At 33.1% G+C, this 25,764-nt stretch overlaps 1 protein-coding gene across 1 annotated transcript in view; it reads right to left on the minus strand.

Annotated features, from left to right (window-relative positions):
* Positions 1 to 2: 2 nt before the first annotated feature.
* The window catches only part of LOC129229225 (nitrilase and fragile histidine triad fusion protein NitFhit-like), a 41,579-nt gene continuing 15,817 nt past the window's right edge, over positions 3 to 25,764 (minus strand). Inside the window, exons 6-10 of the mRNA XM_054863486.1 lie at positions 25,473 to 25,641; positions 23,033 to 23,143; positions 10,049 to 10,194; positions 6,632 to 6,730; positions 3 to 131 (exon numbers count right to left, since the gene is read on the minus strand). Of these exons, the coding sequence (XP_054719461.1) occupies positions 24 to 131; positions 6,632 to 6,730; positions 10,049 to 10,194; positions 23,033 to 23,143; positions 25,473 to 25,641 (633 nt within the window). The 3' untranslated portion in view covers positions 3 to 23. The remainder of the gene's footprint in view (positions 132 to 6,631; positions 6,731 to 10,048; positions 10,195 to 23,032; positions 23,144 to 25,472; positions 25,642 to 25,764) is intronic.

A 25,764-nucleotide genomic window follows, 5' to 3' on the forward strand; every position in this document is an offset into this window, starting at 1 on the left:
GTTGGATTAAATTGTTGTTTTTATTAGAACTTATGTACAGTTTTAACTTTTTTTCTTAATCTATCAGCCTCTTCTGCCATTTCTTCATTCGATCGCCATTTGACATCCTTTGATTTATCGTGAGCCTCAAGCTAAAACAAATGAAAAAAAGAAACGTGTATGTTGTCAGTATAATACAAATATATAGCATGTGATTACATGTACAGAATAATTATTTTGTGTGCAAGTACAGGCGTCCCTCGTATAACACAGTACTTCTACAGCACAGTTTCGATATTATACAGTACCAAATTCAGGACTATTATAACACAGTTTCGATATTACACGGGTACAAAACTTGATTTTGATGCAACACGAATTTTTAAAAAGAAGGAATTTCGTTTTTGTTCAATATATTGTCAAAAAATTATCACTGTAATAAGTTTTTACTTTTTTTTAATGAAACTTTTACGAAAAACTGTGTCTTCGGTTTTTTTCCCGTATGACACTAACTTTTACCTTTTAAATACATACTTTATTTTTCTCGTCAGTGTTCTAAAAGCAAAAAGATTAAAATTATTTTGTTTCCAATGCATTGTAAGAAAATAACATTAGGATTAAACGTAAGCTAAATTTGGCAAACGATAAATAAAAAATATTTGAAATAAAATATGAAATGAAATAAATAGAATGCTATTTATTTTATTTTATATTTTGTTTTGTTGTTGTTGCTCAGACAAACTTTATTGCTATAGTAAAGCTCAGATTTTTTTTCTTGTAGAATGCATTTTGTTCTTAGTAAAAATAGTTGATAAAGTTTTTTCTTGTTATGCATAACAGTTTTAATTTGAGGTATGTAAAGTAATTAAGTTTTATTGTTTATAACAACTCTTATTTTTAAATCAGTGGGTCTTCGTATGTTCTGGTAGCCAGTTTTCGTTTGTATATTCTATTGAGCCGGAATTTCAGCAATTATAAAATTTGCACCTTATGACTTGGTTTTGGTATAACACAGTACGCATTCGTTGATTTACATTATTTCAAGGTCTCTTATAACACGGTTCATGGTTTTGATACAATACAGTACATGATTAATTAGGTTAAAAAATACGTAAAAAAAGTATTTATAAAAAAGTTTCATATATTTTAGTTCCGACATTTTACGGAACGAATTACTAACCGTGTACAAGGGATACACTCTTGTATACAATAAAAGTACATATAGAGTGTACGTCACTTTATGTGATCACAGTTAATATCATCGATCATTTACTGTTATCAGAATTTCCAAGTCCCATCCAGTTGTGTGGCGCGTCTTTCCCCATAACACATGTACTACTCTGGTCACAAGCCGACTCCCCCCTCCTCCAAAGACCAGCCACCTCATCAACACCTAAAGGGGATATCACACGAGAGAAATTACGGGACATCGCAACCGCAATAGGAACCGTCAACGCTATCTGGAACTGGTTTTTCGGAAGGGAAGTTGCCTACAGGGTTGCTGCCGGTTGCTCGATTTGTTCACAACGGGGGCTACCATTTTTTTAGTTTACATCCATGTGCTTGCGCTTGTTCATCGCTTTTTGTCAATTCTGCATTTGGTTATCACACTGCGTCGCTTTAATTTGACACTTATGGATGAAATTAGTAATCAAATATTTAATGCAGCTCTTGCAGCTTTAATTGTATGTGGGTTTGTGAAAAGATGGCAAAAAAAAGGGGGGGGGAAATGATCAAGGCAATGATTTCAGAGCTAGAGCATCAATTATTATTTCATGCAGTCTCCAAAGCTCCTCCTGTTAAATGCATATTTGAGTTTTAACATTAATTTGTAGAACTTATGGTGAAAATTTCAGAAAAAGAGAAACTTTTATTACTATTAATTGAATGTTTGATTTAAAGTAATACTCTTGTTACATTTAAAGAAGACATACAGAATATATGACTTCTCTAGGCTTATTTTTTCCCATAACTACTAAATTAAATCTTAATTTTAGATAGGAATTATAAGTCACTTATTGATAGGTAAGAAGAAATTTTAATTCTAACAAATTATACCTAAATTCATAGCTAAAAACAAACATGAAAAATTAAAAAAAAGAAAAGGCAGCAAACTCTGATCAATAGGCCTTTCATAGTTATTTTTTTAAACTTCGAGTTCATAAAAATATTGAAGATGTGCTAACACTTTAACCTACACAAATATAACGCTACTAGATACATATTGCACACAGGAACATCTGTGGCCGAGTTTATTAAAATAGTTCCAGACATTTAAAAATAAAGTGACGCTTTAAAAAAATGTAATGAAACGATGATGCGCATTTATACAAGCTATACAAGCATTTATAATACAAATAATCTTAATACTGAGCAAATTAAAACTGCATTGAATATTAGTACGTCTCAATCAATATTTCAAATGTTAATAAAAATAACTTTATCATTTAATAATGCAAAACATAATTTTTGACATCTCAACAAAATATTACAATGTGCAATCATTTTTAAAAAATTCTTTGTATTATCATATTCTTTTATTTTCTGAGGGATTATTTTTCTTGACTGGAATAGAGAATACATGTGTTACTACACAGTCAAAATATTACTAAATAGGTGGAGCTAAAAGTAGAGTAAATATTTCACCATTTCACTTTGCCTCACATTCTCCTACATTTTAAGTATTTTCAAATGGTACATACTGTATGTACCCATCAATTTGAATTAAAAAAGAAAAGTACAGCTTCAATGCTATGATTTTTAAAAAGGAATTTTCACGTAACTTTTTCAAGGAAAAAATTTACTGTAATTGTTCAAGTATCAGAATGGAGTGGTTTCCTCCAGTCAAAAGTAGTACTTTTATCACTGAAATTGATAGAAAAAGCAAAAAAAAGATAACTTGGACCCAAAAATACTTTCATTTTCCCAACTGTTATTTTTTAATTAATTTTTTTAAATGTCCGATTTTTCAAACAAGGCGTGGTCTTGATGACGTCACAAATACACATGAGTAAAAATGCGAATTAAATATTTTGCTCTGTGAATGTCAACACGAATGGCATTTCATCATTCGTGACGTCACACGACAGAAATGTAAACAATGAAAGCGCAACAATTTAAGTAATTTTTTAAAAATATTAAACAAAAACAAATTATTTAAAAAATGGTCAGATCCTATGTTTGAAGCATGCTCTTTCAGAAAAAAATACGTTTAAAATTTTGGAAACGACCCCATTGCATTTGTGCAAAACAATTTTCAAAAACCCAATGAAACGAAAAACAGCAATATAAATTAAGAAATGCATAAAATTCGCACTGATGTTAACTAACATATAAGTAGCAATTTAAATTCAAAATCAGATGTAAAATCAAAGATTAAATGTCGCTCATCCGTTTTTTAAAGTGTAACTGAAAATTTTTGAAACATAAAATAAATAGAACAATAAAAAGGAATCCCCACATTTCTGTCGCCACGATTGCAAATGTATTTTACAGTGACGCTGCCTGACGTCACAAAATCCCAGCGCCCTGATTGGTTCCTTCGTAACTTGCCCAGAATTAAAGGCAATTTTTTTCTAGCGGAGGAAAAAGTTTGCCCGTATACGAGCAACTGCGAATTTCCATAGCACACGAGAATTTTGGAGCGATCGTTTGTGGAAGTGAGTAGAAAAACCAGTTCCGGATAGCGTTACGGTTGCTATTGCGGTTGCGATGTCCTGTAATTTCTCTCGTGTGATATCCCCTTAATAAGCACATTTAAAATACATTGTTTTTTGTAATGAAAACTATGTTAACTGTCATCATTTAAGAAAAAAAAAAACTTTTTGGATTAAAAGTATTTTCTGAAATTCAGTGAGAAAAAAGTGTTGATTCCCCTGTATGATGAAGGAATTATTCAAGCCATGAAGGTATATTACTCAAAGTAAATGTATTCAAGAGTCCTAGGAAATATGGAGGACTTACAAAATCTTAGTGGAAATGCCATAGCAGAACATAAGAAACAAACAATTTGGAATCCATACATTAATGTCATGGGACAAAGTCTCAGAAAGAACATTTAGAAATCTTTACTCCTGGAGGATTTACAAAACCAGATAACATATTTTCAAATACTATAAAAGTAACTAAATAAATGTAATACAAATTCAACTGGAACACACATTAATAAGAGAGTAATAGCTTAAATCAAGTGGAAGTATTTCAAACATTTTGTGCATTTGGTAAACTAAATAAACTAGAATCTGTTTGGGAGAACTACATTACTGGACCAATTTTTTCTATACATCTCTGCAATTTTCTATTCTGACTTATGATTAAAAATCATATTAATTTCAGTTAAAATACTGAAATGCTCATGCTTAAAAGTTTCACTATGGTATTAATCATGGGCGCCCATATGCAAAATTGTAGGGGGGGGGGGCTCGGATATTTTAACCGTGGTTTAGCATGATATTTTCCCCATGAAAACCAATTTCAGGACAGATTAGTCATTAAAATTTGACATTTTTAATAATTTATTCATTAATGGTTGGAGAAGAAATATTTTTACATTTTTGCAAAGAAGAAAGTACTAAAAGCAAGAAAGTTCTAATTTCTAAGGGGGGGGGGGGCTCCAGCCCCCCTTACCTCCCTATATGGGCGCCTTTGGTATTAATATTAAAGGAGTAGGCAGATAAGACAATTTCAAAATGCTAAGTTTATATATGGTGACAGGAATGTAGCAGAAAAGTTCTTGTACTGCTTTTCTGGAAAAATAAATACCCTTTTCACATAAACTTGGTCATATCTCAAGATTTCTCATTGGCATTCCAGTACTGGAAAGTTTAAATATTCGCCCTTGTATATAATACATATGTATATTATTGTAATTCGTAACTATCCCAATCCCCCCATTAAGAATAAATTCGAATATTTTAAAATTTTACAAAATTGGAAAAAGGTTCAATATGAATTGAAACAATTAAAATCATTTTAATAAATAATTAGGATACAAAATAGATCTTAGAATTGTGCAAAAAAAATGATAACTTTTCCAGAACTACCACTACAATACATCAACAGCCTTGTCAATGATTTTCTTTTTTAAATTTGATCCTTTTCTTATTTTAGAAGTCTTTTCAGTTTTAATCAATCATGCATTTTTAATGGCTTAACATTACATGCAGAACATCACAAGAAGGAGGTGGCCAGTTAACAGGTCCATTTATGGATATTCTTTCGGCAAATGTTATTTTCAGCAAATTAATTGCCTCGCAGACTCTGTGTCATGTGGCGCCATCCTGCTGAAACCTGTCTGCAACGTTTATTCCTTGCAATTAAACCACAAGCAAGTTACTAATCATGTCTCGGTACTGCGCACCACTGACTGTAGACAGTATGTAGTATGCTCTGTGTCATGTGGCGTCATCCTGCTGAAACCTGTCTGCAACGTTTATTCCTTGCAATTAATCCACAAGAAAGTTACTAATCATGTCTCGGTACTGCTCACCACTGACTGCAACGTTCTGACCTTCATCATTTCTGAAGATATAAGGACCAATGTTTCCACAGGCCTATAAGGCACACCTTGCGATTTGACACACTTGGATTATTTCCTCTGAGGATATGTGAAGTGCCTAGCCGATGCTGATAAGCCAGGGACAATGCGGCACTTGGAAGTCAAAATTCTGTGGCTTATTGCCAACATTCAGCACGTGCGGTGGCTACATGCACGAAATCATACCCAAACATTAATGCCTTAAATTATCTTTAACACTTTGAGGTCTATGCCCGAGCGTCACTCGGGTTTCCGTTTTTGGTAAAGTTAACTAAGCCTGAGATTCTCTCGGGGCCCAATATTTACTCTCTTAGCTATGAAAGTAAGAGTTATGTACGTTTCTAGCCTTTTTATATGTCATCTACGAACTTTTTCCTTTCAGAAAAAAATTCAGAAAGAAATAACTACATGAAACGTGATTAAATTGGGGTTTAAATTCGAATTTGTGCTTTGAGATGTACCATACTACAGCAAATTTTATCAAAACTTTTTATTTGCAAATTAAACCTATTTTCAGATATTTGTTCAAGATTTAGGTACGTTTTTAGTTCAGTCTATGTTAACTTAAAATGGTTTTTTGTTGGTTAAAAATGATGTTTTCCTATGCGGAACATTTTTTTAGTGTCAAACATGCTTTTTTTGCTAATTTCTTACTAAAAATTGATTTTTATTTCATTCAAATAGATCCTTCATTACGAAAGAAAACATCTCAAAATAATGTAATAAAAAAAATTACCAAAACACACATCTTCCAAGTGTTTTTTAAAAAATCATGCAAAGTGCTAAAAAACCCCAGTCTGGAGGGAGATATGCGGTCGAAATAGCTCAGACCTGAAAGTGTTAAACAAAGCAAATTACATGAATATTAAAGACCTTTTTTGTGTGTTTTATTTCCATTTCAAGTTTTCTGCCTCTTAAAAAACGCCCTTTATAAAAAGAAATAACAATTGCATATACTCATGTTTCTTAATTAGAGGAACTCCTATTTTAGTACCTAAAAATGGAGCTATATGACTAAGGTCTTTATTTTTGACCAACAGTTTCATTTTGTTTAAAGACAGTTTAAGTTAGTTTTGTTTTGTTTCATCAAATTGCAAAAAAAAATTAAAATCTTACTTCTCTATAAATATCATCATTTTCCTCGAAATCTCCAGGTCTTCTGGGCAGAATATGTACATGTACATGAGGAATGGTTTGTCCTGCATCTGGTCCATCCTGTAAATTATTTAATGTAGAATATCACCTCAAAAAGAACAAGATAAAAACAAACAAATGCATAATAAGTTGCTAAAATAACCAAAAAAAAAGCAAATACCTGCAATATACAGTGGAGAGCAGTTATAATACACACCTTGGAACAAGAGGTTTTGAATTATAAAGATTTTGGTGTTATATAGCTGATTTCACAAATTTATCAAGTACAGTCAAACCTTGATATCTCGAACCTCTTTATCTCGAAACCCTTGATGTCTCGAAAAAAAAAATTTCCCCAGCATTTTCTATTAAAACCACTATGTATTTTCCATAGTTCTCTCGAAATTTATTTTTCAAAACCCTTGATATGTCGAAATTTTTGCACAGAAGCGAGTTTCAATTGACGTTTTTCTTTAGCAATTTTTGTAGTAAAACCAGTTCCAGGGTCAATTGCTTACAATTTTTCATCCCTTTTCTTGGAAATTTTGTGAATAGGGAATTGGGGTAAGATGATAAGGGAGCGTTGGTATGAGGCGGGTGTGCTGTGTATACCCAAAGTTTAGAATCTTTGTGCATTTCTCTCGAACATGTTGTCCACTTTGAGGAAAGGGGGCTGCTTTCTCGTTCGTCAGTTTTCAAGCGAAAACGGAAAATACGTTCCTCATTTTCATCATTCTGCTTTTTAAACTCCTACAAAGTGGCTGAATGTGGCGTAACTGATTGAAGGTAAAATTAGAATTTTTAAATTTTTAGGTGAAAAAACCAAGTTGAAATTGTTGTTCATTTCAAAATCTCATCCTGTGCACTTTCAACAATTATAAAATTTCAAATCTAATCAAATATTGAAGACTACTTTATTGATCATAATCTAAGTGGTCCCATAGCACATATATAAATACATATCGTGTACGTGTGTGTAATTGTGAGAGTTAATAGTGTAATTTTTTTTAAAACCTTGATAACTTGAAAACTCAATATCTCGAATTTTTTTCCCGCCCCGAGAGATTTGAGATATCAAGGTTGTGCTGTAGTATGCAGAACAGGGTGGTTCAAAAATACATGTGAAAAAAATGTTGGATTTCTCCTAGATAACAGGACACCCCTCAATATTTTTAGACTTGTGGATATTAATATACTGGAGGAATTTTAGCTTCCTATTTCAATCGAAAGAGGATGCTCAACTCCCTCCCCCAAACTTCATAAATATGGGGAGGGGGTAAAATTAATTGAACTGTAAAAGCAATGCTACATATTATAATATACACTAGTAATATGCATATACATTGCAATAAAATAATTATTTACAAAAAACATCTGCAGAAATTAAATGTTTCCAAATTTGTGGCATTTTCTATGCTGTGGCTAATGTTAAATGAAGGGGTCATTGAGCACTCTCTTAAAATTTGAGTAAGAAGCTAAAATTTTTACAGCATTATACTATTAGTAAGTTGTTGTTACTTTTTACTGTGAATAAATACTATTGTGCTTTTAAAAGCTTTGGATTATGGTTAAAAGATGAGAAACAGTTTCAAAATGTAATGTTTTTGAAGAATGCTGTTATGTTTCCAGTCAGTGATGTTCCCATCAGTTTTTCTGAGGGTATACTCCCGGCAATCCATTATGCACAATATGTGTATGCGGTCATACACATAATATGCAGGGTTCGAAAATATCATATTGTTACAAATTCTGTAAATAGTAACTATTGTAGTAACGTAACCTGTAAATAGTTTCCCGTAATGAATATACAGCCCCTATACATTCGGTTGAAGTATACGATCCCCCTATTCTTTTTTTTCATTGATAAAATTTGTGAATGAAATAAGAAAGTGTAGAACGGTGTAGCATTTTCTGGAATAGTTGAGAGGTCTCTTTCGGTGTGTATAAAAAGCCGTTATGCATGATAAAGAGTTCGTTTTGATTGAGAATTTGTACTGAGAGTGTATTAGCTCTGTTTATTGCGAGGCATTTCGCTGTGTTGTGTTTCGTATTTGGAAGTAAATACGTGTGTAACCGTTGAGTTTTCGGTGTGGTGTGATATTTGCTTAATTGCTGATGATTAATTTAGCAGTTGTTGACGATCTTCCCTGTACATAGGTAAATAAATTTCCTGTATTCCTAATCAAGAACTGTGTCGTCCTTTCAAGAGAGTTGGAAGTCGCACCGGATCCGTTACAATATTTTTGAAAACATCCGATATTTTGATACGTATCGGACACTTTGATATACTATATAGAATATTTTCAATCAGCACAAAACTAGTCTTCAAAATAGTAAATGCATCCTCAAATCCCTCCTTTTTTTCTAACATTATTATTACAATATGCAGACTTAAGATTAAAGTTTCTTTCATTATTTATATCTAATATTTCATTTTATATTTTTATTACTTTTAATGGAATTAATTTAGCGTTAGCTGTTTTACTCATTTTTCTTTTGTTGACTACTTTTACACAGTCATATGATTCAGAAATAAAAAACATGCATTAGTTGATGCACAGCCATAAAACATTTTCTTTTATTCTGAATCAACGTTTAACATATAATTAGGCACTTTTAATTTGAATTAAAGTGGTTACATTACTAATAATTTCATAAATATAAAAAAAATTAATATTACATTTTTAATGATTAATGATGTATAAATTAATGATGTAGTAATACATCATAAAAATAAAGTACATGAATTTTTAGTGATTTTCAATAATGAATGAACAATATTACTATAATTAATCTAGTTTTCATATTGAAAATATCCTAGTTGAAAAAATAAACATTGAAAAATATCATGATATTTTCAAAATTAATATTGGATATATATCGTTATATATATCATGATATATATCGGCGAACCCTGATAATATGTCTAAAAAATGTTTGAGAGTATACGGCATATATGGAATATACCCTATGGGAACACCCATTTCCAGTGCAGAAATAGTGTTTCTTAACTGTACAACTTATTGTTTACTTATAAAACATTATATGGTTTATTGAGGATTGGATTATATAGATCAGCAGTTTAAAGATCTTCAACTGTATCAAACTATGTATTTAATTGTACCAAAAAGGATTTTTTAATGTTGTCAAATATCATTTGCCAGTGCATATTTTTTTAATTTCAATTTTTTGTTAAAACTTTGAACTTTTCATCCCTCCCCCCTCCATAGAAATTATTGGTAAAATAACTTAGTTTTTACTCTTAAAACATACAGAACTTATTACATGCCATACCCCCCTTGACATCTTATTTGTCCATCCATTTTGATATCCTGCAGAGTAGTACTAGTTTAAATTGCTATGATGCAAGTATATAATCATAACTAAAGAATTCCTAACCTGAATAGAAATAGTTGATGATCTAGTGCTATATTCCTCTTCAACTATTTTCTGGGCAACTTGCACACAGGAAAACAGATCTGCAACTTCTGTAGGAGACAAATCTGCGAAACGCTCAACACACCGAACTGGAGTAACTAGAACATCTGGGTAAGTTAAAGAATTCTTTCTTCGTTGGAAAGGGTTCAGAGAAGGGCACTATAATAGACACGTTTAGTGTGACGTCAGGGGTTGCCAGAAACACGGGGAAGTTTCCAATCATGCCGTTGCTATGCGCGTTGCTAAGGAAGAAACAACATAGGATCTCCGTACGAATAGGGTTAGAGCGATGTTTAATTGATGGTTTCTTGCCAATTAAAAGCTTTAAATATTTTTTTTCGTGGTTTCAAGTTACATATAAGCCACCCATAGACATCATTTGACTAGTATCGATAGTTTTTACATGTGAAACGGGTTAAAATTCGGCAAAACATAAACTTATGTGGAATACAAGTGTTTTTTCTAGAGTTATGCACTCGTCTTATTGTTTTTTTTTTCTTTGGGGGGACGGGGGCAGGTCTGCCATTTGAGAGAATCAGGAGAGGCATTGCCCCTCTCATGCTTTTGGAAAATAACTATATTTTTATAAATTTGGCGTAATTTTTGCTGTTTTTCGGCGCAACATACATTGACTATTTGCCTTTTGCATGTACCCTTCTAGAAAATTTGAAATATCATGCTTTGGGGGGGGGGAGATTTTTCTTTTAAAGTTTAGGGTGAAATTTCTTTCTTTCTTTCTTTTTTTTTCGAGCAACAGGAGTAGCTTTAATTGAATTGTTTGCATTCTTTTCTTTAGAAGACGAGAGGCCATGTCAGCCAAGTCAGATACCTAGACGGGGGAGGGGGGGGGAGGATTTTTTTTCCATTTGTTCCAGTAATTAATGCATATTTTAATAAAACTTCATTCCTTCGGGCTCTTTGGGTGAAAGTCAGAATTCGAATTGTCACGAGTATTTTTTTTTTTTATTTTATTTATTTATTTATTTATTTATTTATTTTTTTTTTTTTTTGTATTCCGAGGCGGAAGATTTTAATTTACTCTACTTGTTATCGTGTTATACATATTTTTATATCAATATACATAAATATATATTAAAAATTTCAGTTTGTTCTACTATTTGCAATGCATAGCTCAATTAAATTCTTTTTTTCTTCGGGAGGAGGGGATATTTCTTCTTGCTGTTCGTAATTTTAAGTAATTGCTTTTTGGGGGGCGAGGATATACATATTAGTTTTTTTCTAGTTTCAATGGGAACTATAATAATTTCTTCAAGCTAGTTTTTATTCCTATTCGGAATAGAGCTCAATTGGAGTTTAGCTTAAATTATGTGTGGGTTAAAGAAAAACTTTTAAATTAAAATATCTTGATCAAACATGCATTAGGATAAGGAAAATGTAACCTAACATCCCCCTCCTACCCGAAAAAAAAAATAATTTCAATGCAAACAAGCATCACAATCGAGTAAAGTAAAAATTCTCCTTTCACAAACAAAAAATAACTTATACAATTTTTTTAAAAAATCCCGCCCGAAGAAAATAATTATATTGAAATTCTTACTAAGCTTTAAACAAGATTTAAAAAAATTATATCTCCCTCGTCCCGTCATTTCAAATTTTTCAACAAAGGAGGAGGGGGAGTTGCAAATCATATACAGTCAATGCATATATTGCATCGAAAGAAAAAAAAATACGCCCAAATTTATAGAAATAGAGCAATTTTCCGAAAGCGGGGAAGGGGGAATGTCTTTCTAGACCCTCTCTAATGGCGGAGCTGTTCTCCTCCCACCTAAGAAAAAGAAATAACAATAAGAAGAGTATAACTCTAGAAAACACACTTGTATTCCACTTAAGTCTATGTTTTGTCGAATTTTAACCCGATTCACATGTAAAAACTATCGATACTCGTCAAATGATGTCTACAGGTGGCTTATATGTGACTTGAAACCACTAAAAAAATTATTTAAAGCATTTAATTGGCAAGAAACCATCAATTAAACATCGCTCTAACCCTATTCGTACGAAGATCCTATGTTGTTTCTTCCTTAGCAACGCGCATAGCAACGGCATAATTGGAAACTTCCCCGAGTTTCTGGCAAACCCTGACGTCACCACTAAACGTGTCTATAGTAAAGGGGCTTTTAGATTTATATTATGATACCAGACTTAATATGAATAACCTGGAGCGAAGTAGGATCAGAGGGGACATGATTCCATGGGCGCACATATAGGGGGTAAGGGGGGCTCGAGCCCCCCCCCCCCTTTCGAAATTAGAACTTCCTTTCTTTTAGTACTTTTTTTCTTTTTAAAAATGTAAAAAACTTTTCTTCTCTAGTCATTAATGAATAAGTTATTAAAAATTTCAAATTTTAATGACTAATCTGTCCTGAAATCGGTTTCAATGGGGAAAATGTCTGAGCCCCCCCCCCCCCTTACAATTTTGCATATGGGCGCCCTTGCATGACTCAGTTGTTTAAATTCATCAAAATGAAATGTGTTAATAAGGTTTTTGCACCTGAAGTAGGTTGAGGATTCATTGCTTTAAGCTATTCAAATCTCAGGCTAACCTGGAAGTTAGGAGAAAATACAACATTAGTAAGGTTGTGAGTACTTGGAACGGCTGACCGGAAGAGGCTGTAATGAGCAAGTAGGCAGGGCCCGATTACCGCACAGGCCAACTAGGCCTGGGCCTAGGGCCCCATCTTCCTCAGGGTCCCTGATTTTTTAAAAACTTATACATAGCATTAAAAAATCATGCATTTTTGTGAAAATAATGAAAATTAATACAAATACAAATACAAAAGTGACAACCAGCAACAGGCTCTGGGCCCAGCTAGACTGGTCCTAGTCAATTTACAATCCCCAGTGAAGATCAATGGCCCTCTTAAAACTGTCTACTCCCTTGCTCATTACCACCTCTTCCGGTAAGCTGTTCCAAGGTTCCACTACCCTGCTATAATAATAACTTTTCCTAACATCCATGTTAGCCTGAGATTTAAATAGCTTAAAACAATGACCCCTTGTCCTGTTTTCAGTGCTAAACTTCAGCCCTGTAACATCTTTCGTTTTAATAAATTTAAACAGCTGAATCATGTCCCCTCGGTCTCTTCTTTGCTCAAGACTGTACATTTTAAGCCTTCTAAGCCTGGAATCATAATCTAAATGAAAAAGTCCACTTATTAGCCTTGTAGCCCGCCTTTGAACCCTTTCCAAAACATTAATGTCTTTCTCAAGATAAGGAGACCAAAACTGAACAGCATACTCTAAATGGGGCATACTCTAATGATTTATTAATTGAAAACATACCTCTAAAATATTGTTAAACATTATTTTGCATTGACTTAATGTGATAGAATAGAGAGGGGGCCTCCAAAGCACTGTGGTCCTTGGGCCTCACCTTTAGTTAGTCGGGCCCTGCAAGTAGGTACATAAGTAAAACGACAACAACATGTATAAAGTACAAATAAAGTTTAAAATAGAGTTAAAAACTCAGCAAACAGCTGTTTCGGGGCTGTCAAATGCAAGCCTCTTCATCAGTGCTATGGTATAGAATTCCATAGTACAAAGTTTTTGACTGCTTTTTTTACAAGTAGGTACATAGCTTTGAAAGGGCCATCAATCTTCATAGGGAGTAATAAACTGATTAGGACTAGCCTAGCTGGGCTGGGGCCTTCTTGTTGGTTGTCACATTTGTATTTATAATTCATTTTCAGAAAAATAAATATTTTTTAGTTAACATGTCTGTGATACAAAACTATTTTAAGCAGTGGAAAAACACAAATTAAATATAAAACATTCTATGTGTGTCAATTTTTTATAAAATTTGTTTTCTTTTTTGAAATATGATTGAGTCAGTTTAACCCAACTAAAGGGTGTCCCAAAATTAATGCAATATTTGGATTTGCCGCCATTTTTGCAATAAATGGTTGGCAACAATGAAAAAAGAACAATTTGACAGCTGAGAGTTTAGGGTAATCAAAAATGGTTATACGATACAATAACACGCTTTCATTACTGAACAATTGTTTCAAAAATAATGAAAGCTGAGGCTGGTCAAGCAGTTACTGTTATTGGTATCGCAACACGGTAATGCACGGGTGGTTGTAGGCTTGTGGACATAGACCTTTGAATTCAAATAATCCCATAAGAAGAAATTTAAAAATGTTAAATCACACGATCTAGGGTGCCAATTCTGATAACCGAAATGAGAGAGTACGCGACTAGGAAATGCCTTATGCAGTCATTGAAATGTTTCACTCTCTCTAGCTGCATGGTACAATAACACCCCATTTTTACTAACCCTAAACTCTCAACTGTCAAATTGTTCTTTTTTCATGGCTGCCAACAATTTATGGAAAAAATGGTGGCAAATTCAAATCTTGCGTTAATTTTGGGACACCCCTTTAGAAGACACAATCATTTGAGTACTATCATCATTTAGCTGCCAGCTCTACCGATTTGTTTGGGTGACTTCCCAGACACCGTATTTTCCTGCGTATTATCCGCGGGCGGCCTATAATCCTCAGGTCCTAAAATCGCCCTAAAGGAAAAAAGCTTCGTATAATCCGCGGATAAAACGATGTAAAAAGATAAAGTTTGAATTTAACATACCATTTGAGCAACTAAACTAAAAATGTGAAAAAGTAATCACTTTGAAGGCATAATCAAAATTAATCTGAAATATAGTCTAAAAGATAATGATTTCTTCTTGAAATCTTGATTACAGTGCGCACAGATTACTTTAAAAACAAAGAGTCAAGGAAAAGGAGCAAAAGGTCTAATCTTGCAATGGGTGCAAATGGCTACCTATTTCACTGTAATCTTGCTTATTTTACATGACCTGAATCGCCCAAGAGGAACATTCAAGCAACGTAAAATAACCAACATACAGGCAGGCAGCGAAGAAGAACATGCATGCTTCGTAAAATAAACAACATCCAGTCGGTGTACGGTCTCGATCGGTGAATCCTACTGTAAAAATATTGAGGTTCAATGCGTTGGTGTTGGGGGGGGGGGGGGGAAATCACAGATCCTCCGCGGCTGTGTATAATCTGCACCTCATAAACTTTGCCTTTTTTAGCAGATAATCCACGGATTACACGCAGGAAAATATGGTAACTACCTTCTCTTGTTCTCCCTAATAAAGTAAACACTGTAAACTCCTGATTATCCATGAAATAGGGTGGCACAGCTACCATGGAAAAGGGAATCAGCAGATAATCCGCAAAATAGGTAAAAAGCCAGAGCTGAAGAGTCAGAATAGGACTAATTATGGGCTAGCAAAGAAGAGACCGAGGGGACATGATTCAGTTGTTTAAATTTATTAAAATGAAAGATGTTACGGGGCTGAAGTTTAGCACTGAAAACAGGTCAAGGGGTCATTGTTTTAAGCTACTTAAATCTCAGGCAAACATGGATATTAGGAAAAATTATTATTTTAGCAGGGTAGTGGAACCTTGGAACAGTTTACCGGAAGAGCTGGTAATGAGTACGGGAGTAGATAGTTTTAAGAGGGCCATTGATCCTCACTGAGGATTGTAAATTGACTAGGACCAGTCTAGCTGGGCCCAGAGCCTGTTGCTGGTCGTCACTTTTGTATTTGTATTTGTATTTGAATTGGAAATTGAAGGTTTAAAATTCCAAGAATTGGAGTCGAAGCCAGTCATTTTCCCTCAAAGTCTGCAACTCTGCCACTGCTTGCGGAGTGGGAGTCGGGCCGATTTTGGGGTAAGAGTCGGAGTTGAAGGCTCAAAAATTCCCAGAGCTGGTCATTTTCTCTCTGACCTGCAGCCCTAGAAAAAACGATACTTGGGTATTAGGGTGGAACGAAAAAAAACAAAGTTTTTATTTTCGAATCGTAATAGTGCGGAAAAGTTGCGATTGGTGAAGACTTACAAAACAAAACAAAGATTTTTAAAATCGGATAATATCTTCCGATCCCGCAACGAGCCTGAATATTTGAAAAAATGGAAAATTTCGTGTTTTCTTAGTGATTTTTCAAAAATTTTGTTTTATGTTTCTTTTTAAAGCTCTAAGATGGAAAAGTTACGATTGGTGAAACCTTCAGAAATTAAAAAAAAAATTGAAATCGAATAATACCTTCTGATCCAGAACCAAGCCTAAAAAATCGAAAAAGTTGAGAATTTCAGGATTTTTCCGAATTTTTAACATTTTTGGTTCAATGTACTTTTTCAGGCTACAGAACGGAGAAGTTACGTTTAGTGAAGACTTCAAAGTGAAAAAAAAAATCTTTTTGAAATAAAACTATATCTTCCGATCGCGCAACGAAGGTACATGTTTGAAAAAATGTAAACTTTAAGCCATTTTTTCAGCTTTTTTTTTCTTTTAGTTTAACGATCCTCATAAGTTCGGTATGAAATACTAATTGAAGAACGTTTGTTTATAAAACAAATGTGATATTTCAGTACTTGAGCCTGCCTGTAAATTGTTCACATGGCCCTTTAATCCCGCGATACTTATATTTGTTTATGCCGCTTAGTACAGTATATGCATCTAATACGCCCCATTAGCGAAATAAAGAACCGCAAAAATTTCACAGACGATGCCATTCATGGTTACTGAACAATTCAAATCTGTCGATACTTACATGACAATCTAAAACAAGTTGTTTACCCTGTCATTGAAAGAAACTCTTTCTTTGCGCATCCCGAAAACTTATTAATGGCAATGGTGTTTAATGAAAGGGGGCACATAAGAGAACTAGCATTTAAAAACGTCTTAAAAGCCAGAGAATCTGTTTCTAAAGGCAAAAGCATTAGAAACTTTGTCATTCCATCTCTAAATTTCGAAGCAGAAGGTTACACAGAGATTATTAATTGGAACACGACAAAGCTATCTTCTCCACCTTTTCTTCGAAAAGTTCCTAACAAAGACATTGAAAATTTTATTGTAACATGCACTATACCCGACTGGGATATAAAACTATTCCTCTGCCATACGCAAGCTGTCGAAAGATGTGTGAAGCTAATGACGGAGGCTTCACTCAAAGTGTGTAGATTTAAATCAAAAGATGGCTACATAAGAGCAACATTGAAATCCAGATCAACTATGCCCGAATTTTCCAAAAAATCTGATTATAAATTAGCTTCAACAACTAACACTTAAAACAATAAGACTTGTATACTGGATTGTAAATTTGGTAAATATTTTATAACTTTTTATTATTTGAAAATGTTTCATTGTTGTAAAGAATGGTAGTTTTACATGTTTCGAAGATACCTTAAAAGTCAAGAAATAAATTAATGTTTATGTGTAATGTAGAGTTTTTTTAAAGGCTTTTCCCTGTAACACCGGGGAAAAAAACAAGAACACAAAGTCTTCACAAATTGCAACTTTTCTGCACTATTACAATTCGAAAATAAAAACTTTGTTTTTTTCGTTCCACCCTAGTAAACAACTTGTTTTAGATTCTCAGGTAAATATCGATAGGTTTGAATTGTTCTGTAAACATGAATGGCACCGTCTGTGAAATTTTTGCGGTTCTTTATATCGCTAATGGGGCGTATTAGATGCATACACTGTACTAAGCGGCATAAACAAATATGAGTATCGCGGGATTAAAGGGCCATGTGAACAATTTAAGAGGCAGGCTCTAGTACTAAAATATCACATTTGTTTTTATAAACAAACGTTCTTCTATTATTATTTTATACCGAACTTATGAGGATCGTTAAACTAAAGGAAAAAAAAAAGCTGAAAAAAGGGCTTAAAGTTTACATTTTTTCAAACGTGTAGGTTCGTTGCGCGATCGAAAGATATTGTTTTATTTCAAAAAGATATTTTTTTTTTCACTTTGAAGTCTTCACTAAACGTAACTTCTCCATTCTGTAGCCTGAAAAAGTACATTGATCCAAAAATGTTAAAAATTCGGAAAAATCCTGAAATTCTCAACTTTTTCGATTTTTTAGGCTTGGTTTTGGATCAGAAGGTATTATTCGATTTCAAATTTTTTTTTTATTTCTGAAGGTTTCACCAATCGTAACTTTTCCATATTAGAGCCTTAAAAAGAAACATAAAACAAAATTTTTGAAAAATCACTAAGAAAATACGAAATTTTCCATTTTTTCAAATATTCAGGCTCGTTGCGGGATCGGAAGATATTATCCGATTTTAAAAATCTTTGTTTTGTTTTGTAAGTCTTCACCAATCGCAACTTTTCCGCACTATTACGATTCGAAAATAAAAACTTCGTTTTTTTCGTTCCACCCTATTGGGTATGCAATAGCTTAAAAATCAACAACACTCGCATACACTTAAACTATAGCTAAAAACGATAAAGGTATATAAAAAAGGATAGCTCATTATTACAAATGGATTCGTGCAAACAAATTTTCTGAAACAAATTAAGCTGGGTCACACTAAAAACAAGGGGAATTATTTCACACAAAACTGCTCAGGTTTCTTCTTTACTCGCATAAGTAGGGTAGATCTAAAAATCGGTATGTAGAATAGATTTAAAAATCAGTAAGTAGCGCAGATCTAAAAATCAGTGAGCAAATATTTTGTTCAAATGAATATTAATCTAAACTGTTCGAGAAATTCAAAAAAGAATCCATTTCAATTTTTAAAATCCCGCTTACAATTCTGATCAGAGTGGGACATTCCACTTTACTTTTTTCTCTAGTGTGAGCCCTGATCTTCACTATTTCTAGTTCCTTTTACAAAAAAGGAAGTATTGTACTTGCCAAAACATTTTCACTCAAAAATCGACCTTAATTTCCATTTTGCTCACCCCTGAATGAATGTTGAGTTTATTTTTTCGACTCCACCACACATGGATAAGTGCCTAAGAAGGTATAGACACGCGAAGTATCCATTTTGACGATTCCCGAGTTAATTACAACGAGTTTTCTCGTCACGTCTGTATGTATGTATATATGTGCGGATGTGCTTATGTATGTCGCATAACTCAAGAACGGTATGTCCTAGAAAGTTGAAATTCGGTACATATACTCCTAGTGGGGTCTAGTTATGCACCTCCCCTTTTGGTTGCATTTAGGTGTTTCTAAAGGGGTCTTTTGCCCTTTTTTAGGGGGAAATTATTGTTAATTTTGATGTAAACTCAAATACTGTTATAATTTGGCAGACACTTGGCGATATATCGCAAGTCTTTTGTCACCAAGTTTTGTCGTCAACTTGGCAATTTTTTTTTTCAATTTAGTTTCAATTTGGCCACTGTAGGTGATATTTAGAGAGTAAACTATTGAATCACATTAAAATATCCAGTGAAATTTTGCGGCAAATTGCGGAAAAATCCCAAAAAGTAAACATTTTAAATCCTCTGATTACAGGAAAAGCCTCAAAACAAAAACAAGAATTTTACCTGTTCATATTCGAGAAAAGAAATGGCAACAGATCTGTCATCTCAATGATTTTTTTCACGCTATACATTTTAATAAGAGCACTGTTGCGGAAAGTTGAGATGAAGCACTGAATAATAATTTGAATGGAGGAAAGCCTTCGAAAAATAAGGATTTGATTTTGAAATCCAAGCTTCATAATTAATAGTTTTAAATTGATATCTCCGCTAATTATTATCGGAGGATTATGTTAAATAGCCAAACATGAAGACGAGAAGATTACAAATCCATCGATACCTGGTTCGATGGTCAGTTCACTGTCATTCGGGAGAAGAAGCATGGACATACATAGATACGCTCAGTTTTTAATTATACAACAGATGTTTCTCTACTCTACTAATTAAGGAAAAGGGCTGTCATCACATGTTCTCAAATTACATGATTCATCAGTAACTTTTGGTTCACTTCAGAATATTAAAGGAATTTTTCCAAGAAAGTATAAACTGAATTGGAAATCAATAGAAATTTTATGAGTCACAAAGTACTGCTCACTCAAAGCTGGGTTTGCTTGTTAAAAGTGAGTTATGCTCCCATAGACTTGAAAATTTAGAAGGCATTAAAAATACAATGAACCCCCAATATACGACCCCAAATTTACATTTTTCTCGTATTTCACGTTTTTTTCATCAGGTCCCAGTTTTTCCATACACTAATGGTGTCAGTTTTAATTCGATAAAAAGTTAGCTAGTTATGAATTTCCCGCATTTTAGGTTTTTCCTAGAACAAAAAAAAATTAATTTGAATTTTGTCATCTTGAATTCAAATTATGTTTTTTGCAATCACAAGTGTGTGCATGTAGGCGTGTGTGTTTGTGTGTGTGGGGGGGGGGGTATGTGTGTAGGGGGTATGTGTATGTGGGCATATGTGTTTGTCTGTGTGCTGGCATGAGTGTGTGGGTAGTTGTGTGTATGAATGTGTGTTTGTGTGAAGGGGGGTATGTGTATGTGTGTGTAGGCATGTGTGTTTGTGTCTGTGTGCAGGTAGTTGTGTGTATGAGTGTTTGTGTATGTGTATGTAGGTGTATGTGTGTGTAGGTGTTTGTGTGTGTGTAGTTGTTTAGTATGTGTGTAAGTGTAGGATATTGACGCAACCTGGAGACTGCTTTTGCTATAGCAGGGTTCGTACTCAATTTCAGAAATAAAATGAAGGAGTTTAGGAGGAGTTTTGAAGGAGTAAAATGAGATTTTGAAGGAGTACTAATGAAGTGTCATTAACTGATGTCACGCTTTTTTCTCAATATATTTGACCATCCGCACTCTTTATCACAAAGTGTCACACTTCACACCAAACTCCTCTTCTTGTCATGTCATATTTTTTACAAACATATTGTTACAACAACTGTGTGATGTCACTTTTTGTCACCCTCTCTTCCCCTTGTCACAATTTCATGAGCTCGTCTCCTCCTCAAAGCATGACATCACTTAATGATGATCACTTAATATCATAACTGCAATTAACAATTTTTTTAAACGCAATCACTTAATATAGTGCATCTACTTATGTATTTTTAAATATTTAAATAATAATTAAACAATCTGACTTTTGCTGCGGAGAGTGTGGTGGAGGGAAAAACAATAATCATGAAAAAATAGCCAAGCACCATTTAAGCATGTTTTACTTCACTTATGAAATGTCTTAGTCTACTAATAAAATTCTCACCTTCAACTTTTATGAATTAACTATGATCAATTTGTAAATCGAAAAAAATAAATGCACGAAATTACTACATTAAAATCGCTTTGACGAAGTTAGTTATCAATCGACGTATTTTAAGTTTCTGTCATAGAGGTAGATTATGTAGTCTTGAACTAAAAAAGAAGGAGTTTTGAAGGAGTTAAAACCAAAATGAAGGAGTTTGAAGGGCCCTTCAAAAAAATGTCATAAATGAAGGAGTATTGGAGGAGTTTTGAAGGAGCTTACGAACCCTGTATAGGAGCAGCATAGTGAGGAGCCGGTCGACGGTGATGCTGCAGAGGATATTGGTGGGAAAATAAAATCAATGGACATCAAAACAGTCAAATAAAAGCAAAAAGCAATCGTGATTGCTCAAAAAGAAGAAAAATTGGAAAATAAATTGTGTTTCCTTCAGTGCTTTTTAAAAGCTAACCCACACTATTGAAATTTAATCTACGAAAATGTAAAAGCTACAGTTCCATCCGTAGATAACTTTATTGACTTCCCATTTGCCAAAGAAGCTGAACAAGAACCGGAAGCAGAGCCCGTTCCTCCTTTCAAATATTGCATTAAAGAACTTATAAATAGTGAAAGACAATTTTCTTTCTCATAAAGACCAGGGGGAAAAAACTGGAAAAAAAGGAAGGCAGGAAGATGAGGCATTTGCTTTGAATTCAATGACTAAATCAAAAGCCATTTTCAAATTAAATGCCCAGATTCACTAACTAAACGAGTTAAAATGATCTAAAATGGTGCTGCTTTTGTAAAACATAGATCTTATATATTTTAAAAGAGTCATCTTTACTACCTTTAATTTTTTCTATTTGATTTTTGCTTTCTATGTATTTCCTGGATTTTATGTTTTCCTGCATTTTACGTTTTGCTAACTCAGTCCCTTGAGAAACGAAAAAACGGGGTTTCACTGTACGTCTGATCATTACACGGAAATTACACCTATTCTTTTCTGACAAGTCTTAAGATTGTGCTCCTAGAGCTATTACAAATAAAAAAATAAAAATACATGAGACACTTTTAAATGAAAATAAATTCTGTGAAAACAAAATAGAATTAAACGCATATACATTATAGAACCAATTATTGGGGATGTTCGGGACCATCGCTATCGCAGATATCTGAATTTCCCGGTTTTCTGACTCGCTAAAAACCGCCTTTTGCCAATTGTTTATAAGACCAAAATTATCATACTAAATAGTAATGCATCTTAAAATATGAAGAAAACTGCTCAGAAATGAACTCAATATTTCCTTTTTTCTTTTGTAGAAATTTCGCTTTTGAAATTATAATAGTTGTTAACAGTCGCATTGAATTAACATCAATAAAAATTTGCTTCTTAAGTTGTTGCAGCCTTATTACAGTCCTTCGTTTAACGATTTCTAGGCTCCACTGTATCAACTATCAGAACTTGAGAATCTGGTATTCAGCATTTTCACTTTTACGCTCTAAAAGGTTTTAATTTCTGCCATTCAACAAAAAACAGCATTAGAATGCTTCAGTACTTATTTCTTTAGTTTTAAATTGGAATAAAGTAGGGGAAAAGTCGGAATTTTGATGGTCTTTGTTCAGGAAAATATTTTGGAAATTTTGCCCTGTGTGTCAAATGACTCCTCAACTCTAAAGTTTGTTTTTGCACTAAATTTCCCGAGTTATACACAAATAATACTATATTTGTTAAGAAATTGTTTATATTCTTTAAGATATATCAAAAAATTGCCAAAAACGTATCTTAAAAAATGGCGGGAAAATCATGTAAAAAGTTACCGTTTTTCTAGTTTCCCGGTATTCTGGATCTCGGATAAAAGGTTCTGTACTGTATTAATTTTTCTGTACATTATTCAACATTAACTTCATCATTAGGTACAAATTCAAAGGATACGACCAGGTACAACAGGTTTTTTGTTCACAAAAGCAACGGAAAATCTTGTTCTATGAAACAACTGCTCAGGAAGAAGTTCAATTTGACCAAACATAACACTATTTGGTGAATCTGAAAAGAAAGGGAAATTTTCAGCATGAAGAAATTTATCAATGTTATGCAGTTTTAAGCACTTCTAAATTTTTTATAGTTTATTGTAAACTGCTTATAATATTTACTACACAGCAATAAAATGTGCAAATAAAGAATATTAAATTTAAGATTTTGAGTTAAGGTGTTAAATAAATTTGGATCATAATCACTGGAAAAAATATTGGCAAAGCAATGAATGTACATAAACATGGTCAGATTTAGAAATTTTAGGACATTAAGCAAGGCGCAAACACAGGGGAATCCCTAAGCAGTACATTTGACAAAAGTGCTGCAGAGTTGCATGTGCATACCTTTTTTCGAATTGCATATGGTAAAGGCTATGATAAATATAGCAAAAAAACCCTGTTTTAATGTTAAAAGCCACGCTGCTATATACTTTATAAATCGCTATTAATGTAAAACACCATAACAAACAAATTAAAGCCTAATTTTAGAACAAATTTCTATATAGTTTGTCATTATTGGGGCTTCTAAGCCAGGCTTCATAGGCCTATAAGTAATTCAAGCCATGGGCGCCCATATGCAAAGTTGCAAGGGGGGGGGGGCTGAAATATTTTCCCCGTGGTTAGCAGAATATTTTCCCCATGGAAACCGATTTCAGAACAGATTAGAGTCATTAAAATTTGACATTTTTAATAATTTATTCAACTCTGGATGGAGAAGAAATATTTTTACATTTTTGCAAAGAAAAAGTACTAAAATCAAGGAAGTTCTAATTTCAAGGGGGGGGGGGGCTCGAGCCCCCTTGCCCCCCTATATGGCGCCCTTGATTCAAGTCCTGTACATACTAATTATAAAATGTGTATTTCTATGTAAAAGCTAAAATTAGCTTTGTGTCAGAACTTTTTAATTCGGTCAAGGATTCCCTTGATTTTAATGAATTGTTTTTTCTTGGTCTTTTTAAATTTTGTATTTTCAATAATTTTTTCAAAAATGGTAATTCATGTTTTCTACAAATTAATGGCATTGCAATGGGAGCTAATTTTAGCTCTACATTAGCCAACCTTTTTCTTTTATATTATGAGAGAAAATATTTAATTGACAATCATTCCTCTACACCTCTTTGTTGCAGATACATCAATGACCTTTTGCGTATAAATTTTCCTAATTTTTCTGAACTTAGCAAAACTATTTATCATAGTTCATTAACGCTCAAAAAGACTAGTTCTAATCATAATAGCTTTAATTTCCTGGATATCAACATACAACTTGACTCAAATTGTTCCACTACAATCTATGATAAAAGACGTAAATTCAATTTCACAGTTAACAGCTTACAAGATTTTTCCTCCTGCTTAAGTAAAAAGGTTTTTATTGGCATTATTGTTTCGCAAGCTATCAGATTAAAAAGAATTTGCAATACCATTTCTGCATTTAAGCAAGAATTTTCAGTACTCAAAAATTTACTTTTTAATAATAACTTCCCTAAAAATCTAGTTGAAAACATTTGCTTAAGTATAGCCTTCGATGAGCATTTCGCTTCTTTTGAAACTGTTTAACTGTGTAAATGTATGATACAACCGTGACAAACCATTTTTTATGAATCACCGGGGTGGATGAATTTTTACATGTGGGAAACAGGCGACTCGACTCGGTATGTCTATGGATTGATTTTATGAATTAGTTTTTATCTTTATTTTATTGTTACGTTGACAACTGGAATAGTTTTTTATCAGGTTGAACAATGGACTTGGCTTTGTATACGTGGATTTAAAGGTAAGACAATTTTGTTATAGGCAGGTACTGTCCCGTGGATGGCTAATTATCGGAACTTGTTTTCCTAATTAGTCGAGGCGAAACCCCCTGCTTTTAGTTTTAGGTTTGAGCTCTAGTTTATTGTTTTTAGCTTAGCAAGTGGTGCTTTTGCCCATTGTTACTCTATATTGCATGTACTGGAGCTTAAACATTCTCTTTTAGTTCATAGTTAAAATTTTGGTCTTTTGACCATATTTAATGAATCCTCCACGGCTGATGAGCTCTGGATTCATACTTTATCTATTCCTACTTAATAGCTATTTGCATTTTTCCTTTTTATCATCTTTTATTATTTATAATTTGTTTAATATTTGAAATTCTGATTGCTTAATTTTATATATATATGTATATATATATATATATATATATATATATATATATATATATTTAATTTTTAAGTTGAAACTTTTAACCAATATTGTAGCAATCAAAGAAAAACTTTAAAGATTCAGAAAAAAAATTGTAACTTTTACAGTTAGTTAACTTTGACAAATTGAGGGACAAATTTATTTATATAGCAATAAAAAATTACCAAAACTGTCTTTAGCACTTAAAATAGAACCATATAATTCATCTCGTCTGTGTAACCAGATAGGCATTTCAGCTCGTACTTTATTGACATAATTTAAATTTATTTCAGCAAGAGCCATTCCAGGACCAGAACTACAACAAGCAATCACAACACCCCAAGGATCAACAACCTATTAAAAAAATTGAATAAAATTAAACATACATATACAGTAGAACCTCTCAATAAGGGACACTAAGGGGAATGGAGATTTAGTCCCTTAAATGGAGGTGTCCCTTCTTCGGAGGTATATGAA

Source organism: Uloborus diversus, chromosome 9, assembly GCF_026930045.1.
Source record: "Uloborus diversus isolate 005 chromosome 9, Udiv.v.3.1, whole genome shotgun sequence".
NCBI lineage: Eukaryota > Metazoa > Arthropoda > Arachnida > Araneae > Uloboridae > Uloborus > Uloborus diversus.